Source organism: Engystomops pustulosus, chromosome 3 (assembly GCF_040894005.1).
Source record: "Engystomops pustulosus chromosome 3, aEngPut4.maternal, whole genome shotgun sequence".
NCBI lineage: Eukaryota > Metazoa > Chordata > Amphibia > Anura > Leptodactylidae > Engystomops > Engystomops pustulosus.
Window position 1 is genome coordinate 91728404 of NC_092413.1, and position 14571 is coordinate 91742974.

The 14571-nt window shown below is 42.3% G+C and overlaps 1 protein-coding gene across 3 annotated transcripts in view; it reads left to right on the plus strand.

Moving 5' to 3' along the window:
- The window catches only part of HEBP2 (heme binding protein 2), a 60647-nt gene extending 50897 nt beyond the window's left edge, over positions 1–9750 (plus strand). For 2 of the 3 annotated variants that reach the window (XM_072141419.1, XM_072141418.1), the window contains exons 2-5: positions 3441–3521; positions 4316–4454; positions 6138–6318; positions 8305–9750. In XM_072141419.1, the coding sequence (XP_071997520.1) occupies positions 3447–3521; positions 4316–4454; positions 6138–6318; positions 8305–8482 (573 nt within the window). In that variant the 5' untranslated portion in view covers positions 3441–3446 and the 3' untranslated portion in view covers positions 8483–9750. Of the gene's footprint in view, positions 1–3320; positions 3361–3438; positions 3522–4315; positions 4455–6137; positions 6319–8304 lie in introns of all 3 variants that reach the window. The other variant, XM_072141417.1, reaches the window with a different exon arrangement.
- The last annotated feature ends 4821 nt before the right edge of the window (positions 9751–14571 follow it).

The window sequence follows — 14571 nt, forward strand, 5'->3', positions numbered from 1 at the left end:
AAGGGGCATTACCGCCGCTATGCGGTCCTGCATAAGGGAGACGTGTTCTATCACACTACGGTGGGGGGTCCTCTCCTGTTCCCAGGTCTCCTTGGCTATATCCAAAAGCCCACGTGGGGAACGGCCATATAACAGCTCAAAGGGTGAGAAACCCGTGGAGGACTGGGGAACTTCACGTATGGCAAACATCAAATAGGGCAACAAACAATCCCAGTCCTTCCCATCCTTGCTGACCACCCTCTTTAGCATCCCCTTCAAGGTCTTGTTAAACCTCTCAACCAGGCCATCTGTCTGAGGATGATACACAGAGGTGCGGAGCTGTTTAACCTGCAGTAACTTACACATCTCCTTCATTACCCTAGACATGAATGGGGTACCCTGGTCAGTCAAGATTTCCTTGGGGAGGCCTGTGCGTGAGAATACCTGGAACAGCTCCCTAGCAATATTTTTGGAGGAGGTGTTCCTTAATGGAATCGCCTCGGGATACCGCGTAGCGTAGTCCAGGATAACCAGGATGTACTGGTGCCCCCTTGAGGATTTGACTATGGGGCCAACCAGATCCATTGCAATCCGTTCAAATGGCACCTCTATGATTGGTAGCGGGACCAAAGGACTCCTGAAGTGGGACACCGGGGCAGTAAGTTGACACTCAGGGCAGGAGCTACAATACCGGTTTACCTCCTCCCACACCCCGGGCCAGAAAAATCTCTGCAGGATCCTCTCCCGGGTCTTCTCAGCACCTAAGTGCCCTCCCAGCACATGTTTGTGTGCCAACTCTAGCACCAGCCTACGGTGAGATTGGGGTACTACAAGTTGCTCAACCTCCTCACCCCGTATCTGGTCGACCCTGTACAACAGCTCCCCAACAATCACCATTCGGGGGTATATTTTGTCAGCCCCTGGTATTTGGAGTACCCCATTTATCACCTTAACATTCTCCCGTGCTTTAAACAAGGTAGGGTCCTGTAGCTGTGCAGCCCCAAAATTCTCACAGGAAAATTCAAGGTCCGGCATGTCGGCCACCTCCTCGTGGCCCTCGACCTCACCAGCTAGGACCTCTAGGGGAGAGAATTCATCACATGGGGTCACCCCTACTGCTGGTGTGGGTACATCGGCCTCAAAGGGTTCAGGGGCCAAGGCCGGACATACCTGACGTCCATTATCTGCAACAGCACCTGAGGTGGGTCTTCGCCTCCAGAGGTCCCAAAACACCGGTAAGTCTCTGCCGATAATAGCCTCATGAAACAGGGTCCCCACCACCCCCACTTCATGGGTAATAGTACCACAAGGTGTATGTAGGTTGATGACAGCAGTGGGATATTCGCGAGTGTCCCCATGTATACACAACACTCCCACTTTACGCCCACTGTACAGTCCAGGATCAACCAAAGTTCCCCGCACCAGGGTAACCAGACTCCCTGAGTCTAGCAAGGCTTCCACCGTGTGACCACCGATTGTGACCATACACACTTGGGGTTCTGCATCCGTGACTGACTCGGCAGCCAGAACCGGCCAGGCAAACAGTGACATTCGCCGGGTCTGGTTGCAGTCCATTGGCTCCACTGACAGGGGACAGTTGGCAGCAATATGGCCCATTTCATGGCATCGCCAGCACTGGATACGGCTATGACCTCTGTCACGAGCCTCACTGGGTTTCTGTGTATCCAAGCCCCCCAGTGTACCCCCTCCCAACCTGACCTGTTTCCCTTTTTCTGCAGTAGCAGTCCTACCAGATGGTTTAATGGCCTTGTCACTGGCACTGCTTCATGTGGGAGGGATAAGTAGAAGATCCTCCGTAGCCCGATATCTCTCTACTAGGGACACGAGTTCCTCAGCATTTGTGGGACCGGCCTGTCCAACCCACCGCTGGAGCCGAGAGGGCAGAGAACGGGTGAACTTGTCAAGAACCACTCTCTCGACCATCTGTGCTGGGGTGCAGTCATCGGGTTGTAGCCACTTCCGGACAAGATGGATCAGGTCATGCATTTGGGAGCGTGGGGGTAGTTTTTCAGAGTATGCCCACTGGTGGACCCGGCTGGAACGAACTTGAACGGTGACCCCAAGACGAGCCAGAATCTCCGCCTTTAGCTGGGGGTACTCACGGGCCTCCGTTTCACTCAGGTCGTAGTAAGCCTTCTGCGATTCGCCTGTCAGGAACGGTGCCAGGACATCTGCCCACTGCTCAGCTGGTAACTCCTCTCGCTCAGCTACTCGCTCGAACACAGTGAGATAAGCCTCCACGTCGTCGGTCGCCGTCATCTTTTGTAAAGCCTTCTGCACTGCAGCCCGTGCGGAATGCTGGACAACCGGGTACCCTTGCAAACCAGTATGGGACCCCTCAGTAGTCGTCGCTTGCGGTGCTGCCATAACGCCAGAAAACGTTTCCATCATCAGCTGGAACATGGCTCGGGACTCTTCCTGCTGTTGCTGTAGCATGGCTCGGGACTCTGCCTGCTGTTGCTGGAGCATGGCTTGCTGCTGTCGGGACCTCTCCTCCTGCTGCTGGAGCATGGCTTGCTGCTGGCGGGACCTCTCCTCCTGCTGCTGGAGCATGGCTTGCTGCAGCTGTCGATTAGCCTGGGACTCTTCCTGCTGGTGGCGGGACCTCTCCTCCTGCTGCTGGAGCATGGCTTGCTGCAGCTGTCGATTAGCCTGGGATTCTTCCTGCTGCTGGCGGGACCTCTCCTCCTGCTGCTGGAGCATGGCTTTAATAAAGTCCTCCATCTTGGCTTTATCCTGCAATTTGCCTGCTGCTTTCACCCAGGCCATGCACTGTTGCAGGATGTAGCGAGCCTTTCAGGTGTGTGTCTTTTGAACTGCCCGCAATCCGAAGCACCATATGTGGGAGATTTGGCCCAGTAGAGACCGTGGTAGCGGGGTGCTAGGATGCAGTTCAAGACAGTGACACCAAAGTACAGTCCAAAACAGGTCTCGCCTGCGTTTATTGTAGCAGCAAAATAAAACAGCCTTTACATTCAGGCATTAAATAAACAAAAATCCTACCCGTCAGGGTGCTAACTATACAGGTGTTCACTAACTCACCACTATACAAAATCACTTGGCTGCTCCAGGCACAGAGGTCAGGGCAGCGTGCTCTCCAGCCTCCTTCCAGAGAGAGACAACACTTCCAGCTCTGCTGAGCGGTTTAAAAAAAAGACTGATTGGGCTGCTCCCATCACCTGTGTCCAAGGTGCTGGACACCCAACCTCAGCACTAAGGCCTTGCATAATAGCAAAACCTAGGGGAAACATACAGCCCATCCACAGTTAACCCCTTCAGTGTCTCACACTACATAATGTCATATATCTGTCTATGCTCAGATTGAAGCGGACAAGCATTAGACACCTACCTATCTGGAGAAGATAAATAAATTATTCTAGAGGAAGCAGGTTGACACATCAGAAATGTTATGTATCACATGCTTTTGTATATTTTTTCAGTGAACAATGCTAAAGACTGTGAGGCAAGCCTTGTTTTCAACTGGAATAGAAAACCCTAAATGGAAAGCAATTGAAACTTCGGTATGTTCCAGTTTTGTTAAATACTAAAATAAGTTGACAACTAAAGGACCAATGGTAGATGTGTCCTACTAAGAAGTTGCTGAGGAACTTTGCTCCTCAGGACTCTAGTAAAACTGATGGTAGATGTCCTTTAACCCCTTAATGACCTTGCCCTTTTTTCTCCATTTCCATTTTTCACTCCCCACCTTCAGAAATGTATAACTTTTTTTTATTTTTACACGTAAAGAGCTCTGTGGGGGCTTGTTTTTTGCATAACAAATTGCAGTTCACATTGACGGTATTTAGTACAGGCGGTCCCCTACTTAAGAACACTCGACTTACATACGACCCCTAGTTACAAACGGACCACTGGATATTGGTTATTTATTTTACTTTAGTCCTAGGCTACAATAAACAGCTGTAACAGTTATCAAATTTGTCTGTAATGAAGCTTTATTGTTAATCCTGGTTCTTATGACAACCCAACATTTTTAAAATCCAAATATCACAGAGACCAAAATAGTTCTGGCTGGGGCTACAATGATAAAATATACAGTTCCGACTTACATACAAATTCAACTTAAGAACAATTTGTATAGGTTTTATAATGTTTTCATACATTTACAAAAATTAAAACCTCCTGTACAAAATTTTTTTTCTTTTTTTTTTTGGGGGGGGGGGGGGGTTTGCCATCTTCTGGCGCTAATAACTTTTTTATACTTTGGTGTACGGAGCTGTGGGTGGTGCCATTACCAAAATATACACCTGACTATTACTGGGGTGAGTTGTTCAATATGTTTATTTATTTTCTGTAGTCTTCAGATTATGAAACTCGACAGTATGAACCTGCAAAATGGGTAAGCACTGAGGTAACATCGGTGAAAGACTGGGACAGTGCTGTCAGCACAGGCTTCATGCGTCTTTTTGGCTATATTCAAGGAAACAATGAAAAAAGTGAGTATTTCCAAATATTGTAGACATTCAAGTAGATCAGTTTGTACCTTATTTAAGTAAGCATAGAAGGGGTCATACAACACACAGCGGATAACAAAAAATATTAGATGAATGGATTTTAGTTTTCATTACTATAAACAATTATGCTTTATCTTTTTTACATGTATTATTTATTTTTTATCAAGGAGCTTAATAGCTTTAGTTCTCTAGATTCACTTCATGTTTTTCTGATGCATATAGCCCAGGAGAGTTTGCAACGTATACGTTGAGCATACCAATAGACTTGTTCTGGCAGACAGAGGCCGCCTTTACATGGTATACTGTACGAACCAGTGGTGTAACAAGACAACAGTGGGCCCCAGTGCAAACTTTGGATGAGGGCCTCCATATACCTAAACTCTTGTTGCCCTCACCTTCCCGCACATTTAACTTGAGAGTGTACATATATGCTACACACATATAGACAGCACCACATATACCATATATACAGTAGAGCAGCAGTTATTAATTTACTATCCAGCAGCATCGCCTTACTAATGAAATATCCAGAAGCCTCTTATTTTAATGAAATGTCCAGAATGTTCTCCTCAGTATTTAAATGTCCAGCAGGCTCCCCTCATTGATTGAGGCTGCGCCGACACATGGCGTTTAGCATAGCTGAGAAGATGAGATTTGCCTAATTATATTGATGTTTACTTTTGCATTCACAAAATGCAATGTAAACACAATATTAACACACTTGTTACCATTGTGTTAACATAGATGTTTGTTACAACACTGTCAACCTAGTTATTAACATTGCATTAACAATTGTGTTTTGTAAATGCAAATGTTAACAACAATGTAAGTGGTCAAATCTCCTATACTCATCTGTTGTATTGCATTTCAAAAAGCAATGTAAACGTCTCATGTAGACAGCAGCCTCCCCCTCTTAATTAGATTATCAGAAGCCTCCCTCACTGATGAAACATCTAGTAGCCTTCCCTCATTCATGAAATATGCACGAACATATACATGCCAGACACATGCACACACAGACACATACGCACACATACATGTAGTCATATGTGTGCAAATGTACATGTACACTCATATAGGCCCATGCATGCAACCACATGCATTTATAGGCACATGCATGCATTCACATGCATTCACAGGCACATGCACACATAGACACATACATTCAGGCACGTCACGCACATACATTTCTTACATATACTTATCAGCAGTGAAGTCAGGCATCCTGTCTTTTCAGGCGGGCTGTGGTCCTGCTTTCTGCACTGTATTCAGTCCAGAAAAAACTCACACAGACAATGCTACTTGGCCCTGGTTTATAAAAATGTTTGGCTCCAAAGGCCTAGCAGATGATAAACTCATTTGAAATGCCTTTGGAACCAGTCTTTTCCACTGCGTTCTTTACTTTTTGGGTGTGTGATTCACAAATATTCTATTAGGCCTTCTTGATTGACAATGTGTTTTGCGTGTACAATGAAGTATGGTGTATATTATGTATAGATGTAGGGTAGATCCCTCACAGATCAGATGTTGATAGCTTATCCTGTCAATAAATATTTGATGGACAATAATTGATGAGTGCAAAAGTTGAGTTATATCAGTAGGAATAGGGGATATGACAAGTTGGAAACCTTATGCAGTCATCATCCCTTCTTTTGTTTTCCACAGAAGTGAAGGTTGACATGACCGCACCAGTTACCACTTATATAGAGCCCGGTGCTGGACCATCCTGTGAATCCACGATTACAGTGTCATTTTACATTCCTACCGAGCACCAAGATGATCCTCCCAAACCTTCTGAAAGCAATGTATTTGTTACAGAAAGACCTGAAACAACAGTTTATGTCCGGTAAGAATTTTTTGGTTCTGTTATACACAAGTGTTAATATTAACAGAAATTAACTTAGGACAAACTCTGAATATTATGTAGAAAAAGCTGACCGTTATTTTTATTACATATGCATGATTCATAATAGTCTTAAAACCCATTCCGGTTTCATGGTGCAGACAACATTTTGAATCTGTGGAAAACCCTTTAGTTTGCAAATACTACACAAGGCTAAAAAGAGTGCTTCAGCTCACCAATACTCCATCCACACATGGACCTCAATACCAGGAGCAAACACCGACCCAGATACTCCTGCAGGTTGGATTCACAATATCCATTCAATAAAATTAAAGCAAAAGTAAAGAGAAAACAGTAGCATCCATCCTCAACTTATAGTCCTTAATAATGGAAAAAACACAATAAGCATGTGGCTGTGGAGAATATAAATACTTTCTGGTATAAGAGTAAAGCTCGCCCACCAAGAAAAGAGAGGAAAGATAAGCAAGGAGCAGACACCAGCAGATGAGATAAAAGAAGACGATCAGTAACAGGAAAACATGTTAATATACATGTTAAATATTACAAAGATATAGAAAGTAAGTAAAATGGTACAAGAAGTAATACATAAATGAGTGGATACATCAATGTAAGGAAATATCACAAAGTGGGGATGAGCAATAATAGACCATACCTGGAAAATGGAAGAGAAGACGGAGTGTGGCTGAGGCAGACCCAAATTGTGTGGATGGATGTAGATAAGATATTAAAATACATTTAATAAAATTACATGCTTCCCAGCCACATCCTGTCATGAATAAGGACTGTATATTGGGGGTGTTTATCAATCTATTTGCGACAGAATTCTGGAGTCATTCACAACAAAATACTGTCTAAAATGACTTGTACCACATTTATTAAAGGAAACCTACCATTTGATTTGATGCAGTATGAAGCAAACATACCTTGAGAATGCTGTAGCTACACTGATGCAGGATCATATCTTGGTTAATCCCTGAGCTGAGTGGTTTTGCTGAAAAAACTATTATAACATTCAGGACCTTGGGAAAGCTGGGTCAGCATGTAACACATTACACATGGGAGCTTGGAATTACAAATGGCTGCTAAGTAAAGAATGACTAGTCAAGCACTAATCAACCTGAGCTGGATCACTCGTACACAGCAGCTGGGGGATGCTGCAGCAATTGATTATTTTGTCTGGCAGGAAGAAAACTGCAGGAGATGATGGTGCAATCAGAGAGAAACTCTCCTGCTACGAGAAGCGGGAAAGCAAGCGCCATAGCAGACATAGAAGCCACAGAGCTTCATTATCATAATGTTATATCTGTTTTTATCAGCAAAACCACTCAGCACAGGGATTAATCAAGATATGATCCTGCATCAGTGTAGCTACAGCATTCTCGATGTATGTTTGCTTCTCACTGCATCAAATCAAATGGTAGGTTTCCTTTAAGGCTTTTAGACAGTTTTTTGCCACTTTTCTCAATAGCGGGATAAAAGTGGTGTGGCCTAACGTCAAAAAGTATTAAATATTAAGTTGTTTCGCCAAAATTTTGCAGAGTTAACTAGACCACCTAATAAATGGCACAAAATAGAACTTCACAGTCTTAAAGTATGGGAGAAATCATCGAGCACCAAACACACTGTTAAACCTGGCACAGCAGAAGACTGGTCTAGTCATACTCTGCACTAGTCTAATCTGTGACACTTTCATAAATCTCCCTTATTGCGTTGGTTCGAAGTGAAAAAGTGTCAGGACAAATTCATTCTTGCTTTTATTTTAATGGGAAAAAAATATTTCCACATGTTATATTGGAAATCCTGTTTTCCCTTTATTATATACAGTACTTAAGAAATCCCATTGGCAGCAATATTATGTATGTATTGTTTTTGTGAACTGATACAGCTAAGTATGTATTGTTTTTGTGAACTGATACAGCTGAATGCTGTGTAATAAATCTATATTTACAATCCTTTTTCTCTTTAAAGATGTTTTGGAGGGTTTACTAATGGCGCAAAGAACCAGGAACAAATCTTGCAGCTATCAGAATCCCTAAAACGTGATAATAAATTGTTTAATGAGAACATCTATTACACTGCTGGATATGACAGCCCGTTTAAGCTACTAAATCGACACAACGAGGTGTGGTTGATAGCAAAGCAATGATGGACTCATCTATAAAACATTTAAAATGGTCTTAGATATGTGTTTATATTTACTTGAAATATTATATGTTTTTTATATTTCTGTGCCTTCACTGTTACATTTGTTTAGCATAAAAGTTGCAGATTTTTTTGTGTAAAAACTCGCTGAATAGGAGTATCATTACTAGTAATGGCTGCCCTGTGGTATTTTGTCTGGAATGCATAAAGGAGCATGTCATAATAATGTGCCAGCCACAAGGCATAATGCAGCAGATCTAATAAACTGGCTATTAAATGTACTGGACCACATTTATTAAAGTGTTTGCGCCAGTTTTCTGTCAGACTTTGCACTGAAAAGAAGGTGCAAACTGCTTGCACATGTATATATGAAGTGTTCTCGCCAGTATTGTGTCGCAGCTGCACTATGTCCGCTGCGCCTCAAATTTCTGCACAGAAAGGTGTATTCCAATGCAGAGTCGGACAATGCACCACATTTATTGTACCAAAGGAGTAAAGGTCCAGCATCCAGGCAAAAAATAATATGTTGAACAGATTAAAAAATCCACTTTATTCAAAAAAATTAAAAACATATAGGGAAGTCCTATAACATAGTAATTCTGATGCGTTTTGGTCCTGGTAGTGCAGGGTGCGCCAGATTAATGAAGACCATGCGCCAGTATTCAATAATCTGGCGCACCCTGCAATTTATTGAGGCTGCACTACTTTTGATAAGTGTGGGCCACTGTGTCCGATAAGACAGAAAGTAATTATGCCACTCGTTATTTCTAACTATCGCTAAATAAAACATGAAACACTACAGCCCCCCCATGTAGTGTTTCATGTTTTATTTAGCGATCATAGGACCTACTGAATATCTAACATAGTTAGAAATGACGAGTGGCATAATTTGCAAATGAATGTGTGAATGGTGGATATGTGTTTTCAGCAAAAACACTTGTGAATGAGACTGAAATAATTCCTACAGTGGAGCTGGCAAGTGAGAGTGCTTACACTCCAACTATTTATGAAAGGATAGTGTAATTTAAAAAACATCATCGAGAGATTGTTACATTGTATGACACTATTAGATACGAATGATGTGTGCTGACTCAAGGGTGACACCTAGTGTCCCAAAATAAAAGCTATCCACACGTGAATAGTAAATATCTTCCGTTGGAGATCCTGTGTGTAAGGAACAATGAATCAAAGGATGACAGTGTGAAGAAATTTAAAACTCCCATCACACATCATTCAAGCCACTAAGATTAAAAAAGATAATACACCTCTATAATCAGTTTTATTTGAGGTCCTAGTGATTGTAGATTTTTATTACACTTTTTTTTTGTAGTGCCTTATAAAAGACATAAAACTTTTGAATGAATAAATAAAGATTTACGCAAGTGTACTTGTTCTGACAAATGGGTCTCAGTGAGGTCCTAATTGGGCCTTTTTTGTAAGTAAGGTATTCAATAATCTGACGCACCCTGGCCCTGCACATTCCAAAAGCAACTTCACTTAGTCAAGATTGCACAACTTTTGATAAATCTGGGCCAATGTGCATTAGAAAAAAATGTTAGATTTTTATCCAGAAAGGTAATGACAATGGGCCACATTTATCAAAACTAGCGCACTCTGTACTATGTGCAGTTTGCCTTTGGAGTGTGCAGCAGATTCATCAAAACTGGCGCCTCCATGTGAGGAAGTTAGGAACCGACATCCCGCTACCCGACCACACTGATAATGCACACGAGGGAACGGAGGCAGACACAGACGGCAGAGCCAGCCAAACATGTGTCCCATTGAAAGAATTCATCGCATTGGGCCTGACCCAGACAGGCAGGGCCAAACTTCAGCTCCTAGCTTGAAGAAACCTATGCAGTAATCATTATAATGATCAAGTCAAACTTTTGAGGGCCTACAGGAGACACAGATGCCCCCTGACTTATAAAGGAGAGCAGGTACTCATGTTTGAGGAATATTCGTCAGTGGTGACGCAACAACGCAATGCCTTCAGTGAAATGTGCTCCAAGCAGTATAGACATAAAGTTAAATTCCAGCTGGCTCATCCCGCTATATTGAGGGTTTTTGACTTGTGTGTTCTGCTCCCTGGAGGAGGCAAAGATGGACCTGATGGACCTGTCAGATCTCCTACAACATTCTCTGCCCCCAGAAAGTAGCCCATGACAACCCAGACAAGAGAGGAGAACAAGCAGCACGGTGATACTGACAACCCAGCAAGAGGAGAGAGAAACATCATCAAAGGAAAAGCGAGACTCCATACAACAACAGAAGAGCACTAGCTAAGTGGGTTTTGGGGAAATCTATTAAGGAAGGGTAAGATACCCCCAAGGGGATTGATAAAGTAGCTAGGCGCAACTAAAAGGTGAGGGAGGGGGTAGCAATGTACACATAGAAGTAAAAAGTGAAGTCACGAACACCAACCAAATGGAGCAGGCCTACCCTGGTCCACTATTTTTGTTGCCATGGGTGAGTATAGGAATGGAGTTCAATAATGTTAGTTTAATTTTTTGGTTGGGGGGGGGGGTGTCTTTATGTTGTCTCTCACTGTCGGTTCGGGTACCTGGGCCTATCTATTTCAACACTCCGCATAGCTCTTTACAAAACAAGAATAACAGTCAAATGTAAGCATTGTTGAAGCACCAAGGATTAAGTTGATAATGTAAAAAGGATGCAAAAGTGTAAAAGGGCTGCATTCTCCCAACTACACATGGCAATCTTACACCATTTGAAACGTATGCATCCAGACATAGTGATGTTGCAGGAAACACATCAAGACGAGGTTGATTACTCATTTTTCGCATGCACATGGTCAAGGATTGATTAATTTTAACCCCTTCTTTGTTGAGTAGACCAGTTGAGGTTAATATAGGAGACCTAGTTATCTCTGACCATTCCCTTGTAGAGGTACAATACGCAGATAAACACCCTAGTGGTTCCCATGTGACGGGGCGATACCTGAGCTTCCTCTCTAAGGAGGATGGTTTTCAGTCCCTACTTAAAGGATGATGGCAGAAATTCAGCTCTACACATTAACAACACTTTGAGTATCCCAGCCTCTTATGGTCAGGGGAAAAATTATGTCTAATGCCAAGGCTAAGAAACGGGAAGCCCAACGTAAATTTCTTGTATCTAGTCAACAGCTCCGTGAAGCATAATCAAACATCCCTCAAAGGAGCAACGGAGAAATGGGTGCAGGTGAAAAGGGAATTTGAAAACTGGGCTGAGCGGAAGGAGAGTTTCGATGGAATGGGAAGTGGAGTTACATAAGTTTGGGGATAAAACGGGGATGCTTTTAGTAAAACTATATGGTCCCACAGAGAGGGGCCTTATAGGACCCATTGGGCTTAGTCAAGACACACCTCCAGGATATTAATTCCTTTTTAAAATACTTATACAGAAAGTTATTTCAAGACAGTCTTTGTTAGAATGGAAAAGAATTCCTTGGTAAATTGCCTAAGGGAGAAGCAGAGGGCAAGACTAAACGTTGTCTTTCAATTTTTCCACATTTGGAATTTTTTTTCAGCTTCGCAGTACACGGCATGTTAAAATAAATAACATTACAGGAAAGTAAAGTTTGTTACGCACAAAATAAGCCCTCACACAGGTCTGTACACGTAAAAATGAAAAAGTTATGGATTTTTGAAGGTGGAGAGCGAGAAATGAGCGATAAAACCCTGCGTCCTTAAGGGGTTAAAAATAAGAATCAGACGACATTTATCAGATGTGAAAAATAAACAGGCATTAAATATATCCATGGCGTCCAAACAATTTCAAACAGCTCATGCAGGTGATTGTACAAATTTTTCTGTGACTGCCATAGAAAAAGTATTTAAACCTATCAGAGGTGGCGATCATAGGCTCAAACTGTTAAACAGAGAGAGTTTTTGGATTTTTTCTCTAGCCACAAGAGTGCCACAAGGATTAAATAAAAGTCAAGATATGATATACCAAATCTAAAATCTTATTAATTATCCTCCAACTCTCTCTGTTATCAACATCTTTTTTCCTTTGCTATTCCATAGTCGTTGTTATCCCATTTTTTATATGTGCAACACTATTTGTATCAGATTTTATATGTATATGTTTCCTATGTAAATTTAACAGGTCACGTGACTGCAGGTAGCTAGGATTTATTCACACCTGCACACATGCCCAATTAGGTCATGATTAAGGAGTTTTCCGAAACGCGTAGACCATAGCCGTGGCTCTGTGTGTGTTTCCCTCTGCTTGGCTGTATATCTCCTTTTTGTACTTCAATAAAGAAAATATCAGGTTTTTTTTTTTAAATCAGATATTTTTATTGAACATTTTTTATAATAACAACACACCCAACAAGTGCAACTTGGAGGGAAGTATGTACATATTATTACAATAGACTCTGATTGTATACAGTATCACAGTCTTGAATTGCATTTGTGAAAGTATTTCAAGAGAATTACAATTGTATCTTTCGTCTTATACAAGGTACACAATTTGAAGTAACGTATACGCTTAGTATCAGTAGCATACTCCCTCCTTCCCTTCCCAACTCCCCCCACCCACCCTTGCAAGCCAGCTCTTTGAAGACCAAATAGGTCCTATTCAGTCTTTCTCACACTAAAGTAGACCTAAGCCTATCTTTACTCATTTAGCCAATGATAGTTGGTATTCTAGACTTGCCCTTAGTCTTATAAGGGAGCTTGATGGCAAACCAGGCGTGTCTAGCCACTTGCCCCAGATCTTTTCAAATTTAGAGACACCGTTCCTCTTAACATACATACTGTACTCCAGTTGTATAATTAAATTTAACCGATCTATAAACTCTTCCTTGTCCGGTGGCCTTGGCCTTATCCAATGATCCACTATAACCTTCCTAGCTTGATATAAGGATCTTTGTATTGCAATATTATTAGGTTCAGGTTGTCTATCTTCAGTACTCCCAATAGACATGCTAGGGGACTTTCCTTAATTGTTACAGAGAAGACTTTTCGCATCAATTCTAATACAGATTTCCAGAAGGATTCCAGTTCTCTACATTCCCACATCATGTGGAGTATACCTGCCTCTTCAGTTCCACATCTCGGACATTCTGAATTGGGCCTAGCTCCTATACGGAATAATAGTTGTGGTGACCTATACGTTTGGTGTAGAAGAAATAAATGAGACATCCTGCGTGCTAAATATCACGTTTTTATCTACAACCGGAGTGTCCGTGGAGCTGGATTATTTGCATTTTATACATTTCTTGGACTTGGAACAAAGAGAATCCGTGCTTGGACTCCCGGTCATATGCTGCTGTGCCTTCAGGTGAGCTGACTCCTACTTTTCTATATACATCATGCCATCACTGCACATTACCTTACTGAGATGGGTCTCACCTCAACACCGGCCTCAATACTGGATGCACTGCATCCAACTGTCTACAGCCAAACATGCATGACCTGCATGACAGATGTACCAGCAGGCTTGCCCTGTAGATGCACTAGTAGATACACTGGAAGGATTCCTACCCCTTGATAGACCATTAGGAAATCCAGGTGCATTTTAAATTATTTATACAAAAATGTTATTGTTTATGCAGCAAAATAAAATTTCTGTGCAATCTTTTGGCAATATCTTGTCAAGCACAAACCCCGCTTCACAAATAGGAAAGGAGATAGTATATGGCAGAGTAATTGGATTCTGCACTCTGCGATGTGCACATCTGTGCTGGTTGAATTGTGCTCGTTGACATGCACATTGAAGACACTGGGACACATTTACTTACCCGTCTGGAGGAGTTCACCTTTTTCTTCGTGGTGCATGTAAGTGCTTGATCTTGTGACACAATTTCGACTTTAAATCCTGTGCTAAGTCTGATTTAGTCAGATCATCCAACGGCACGCCTCCTCATTTCTGTTGCATGGAAACCAGCACAGCTGCACCAAAATCTCATCGTGTGCGACCAAATCCCCTGTCTGAATTCAGCCCCACTGAATCCAATTACTCTGCCATCCACTATCTCCTTCCTCCTCCGTTTGTGCTTGACAAAGGCGAGATATTGGCCAAACGTTGCAAAGAAATTCTATTTTGCCGCATAAACAATGACATTTTCATATAGATAATTTAAAG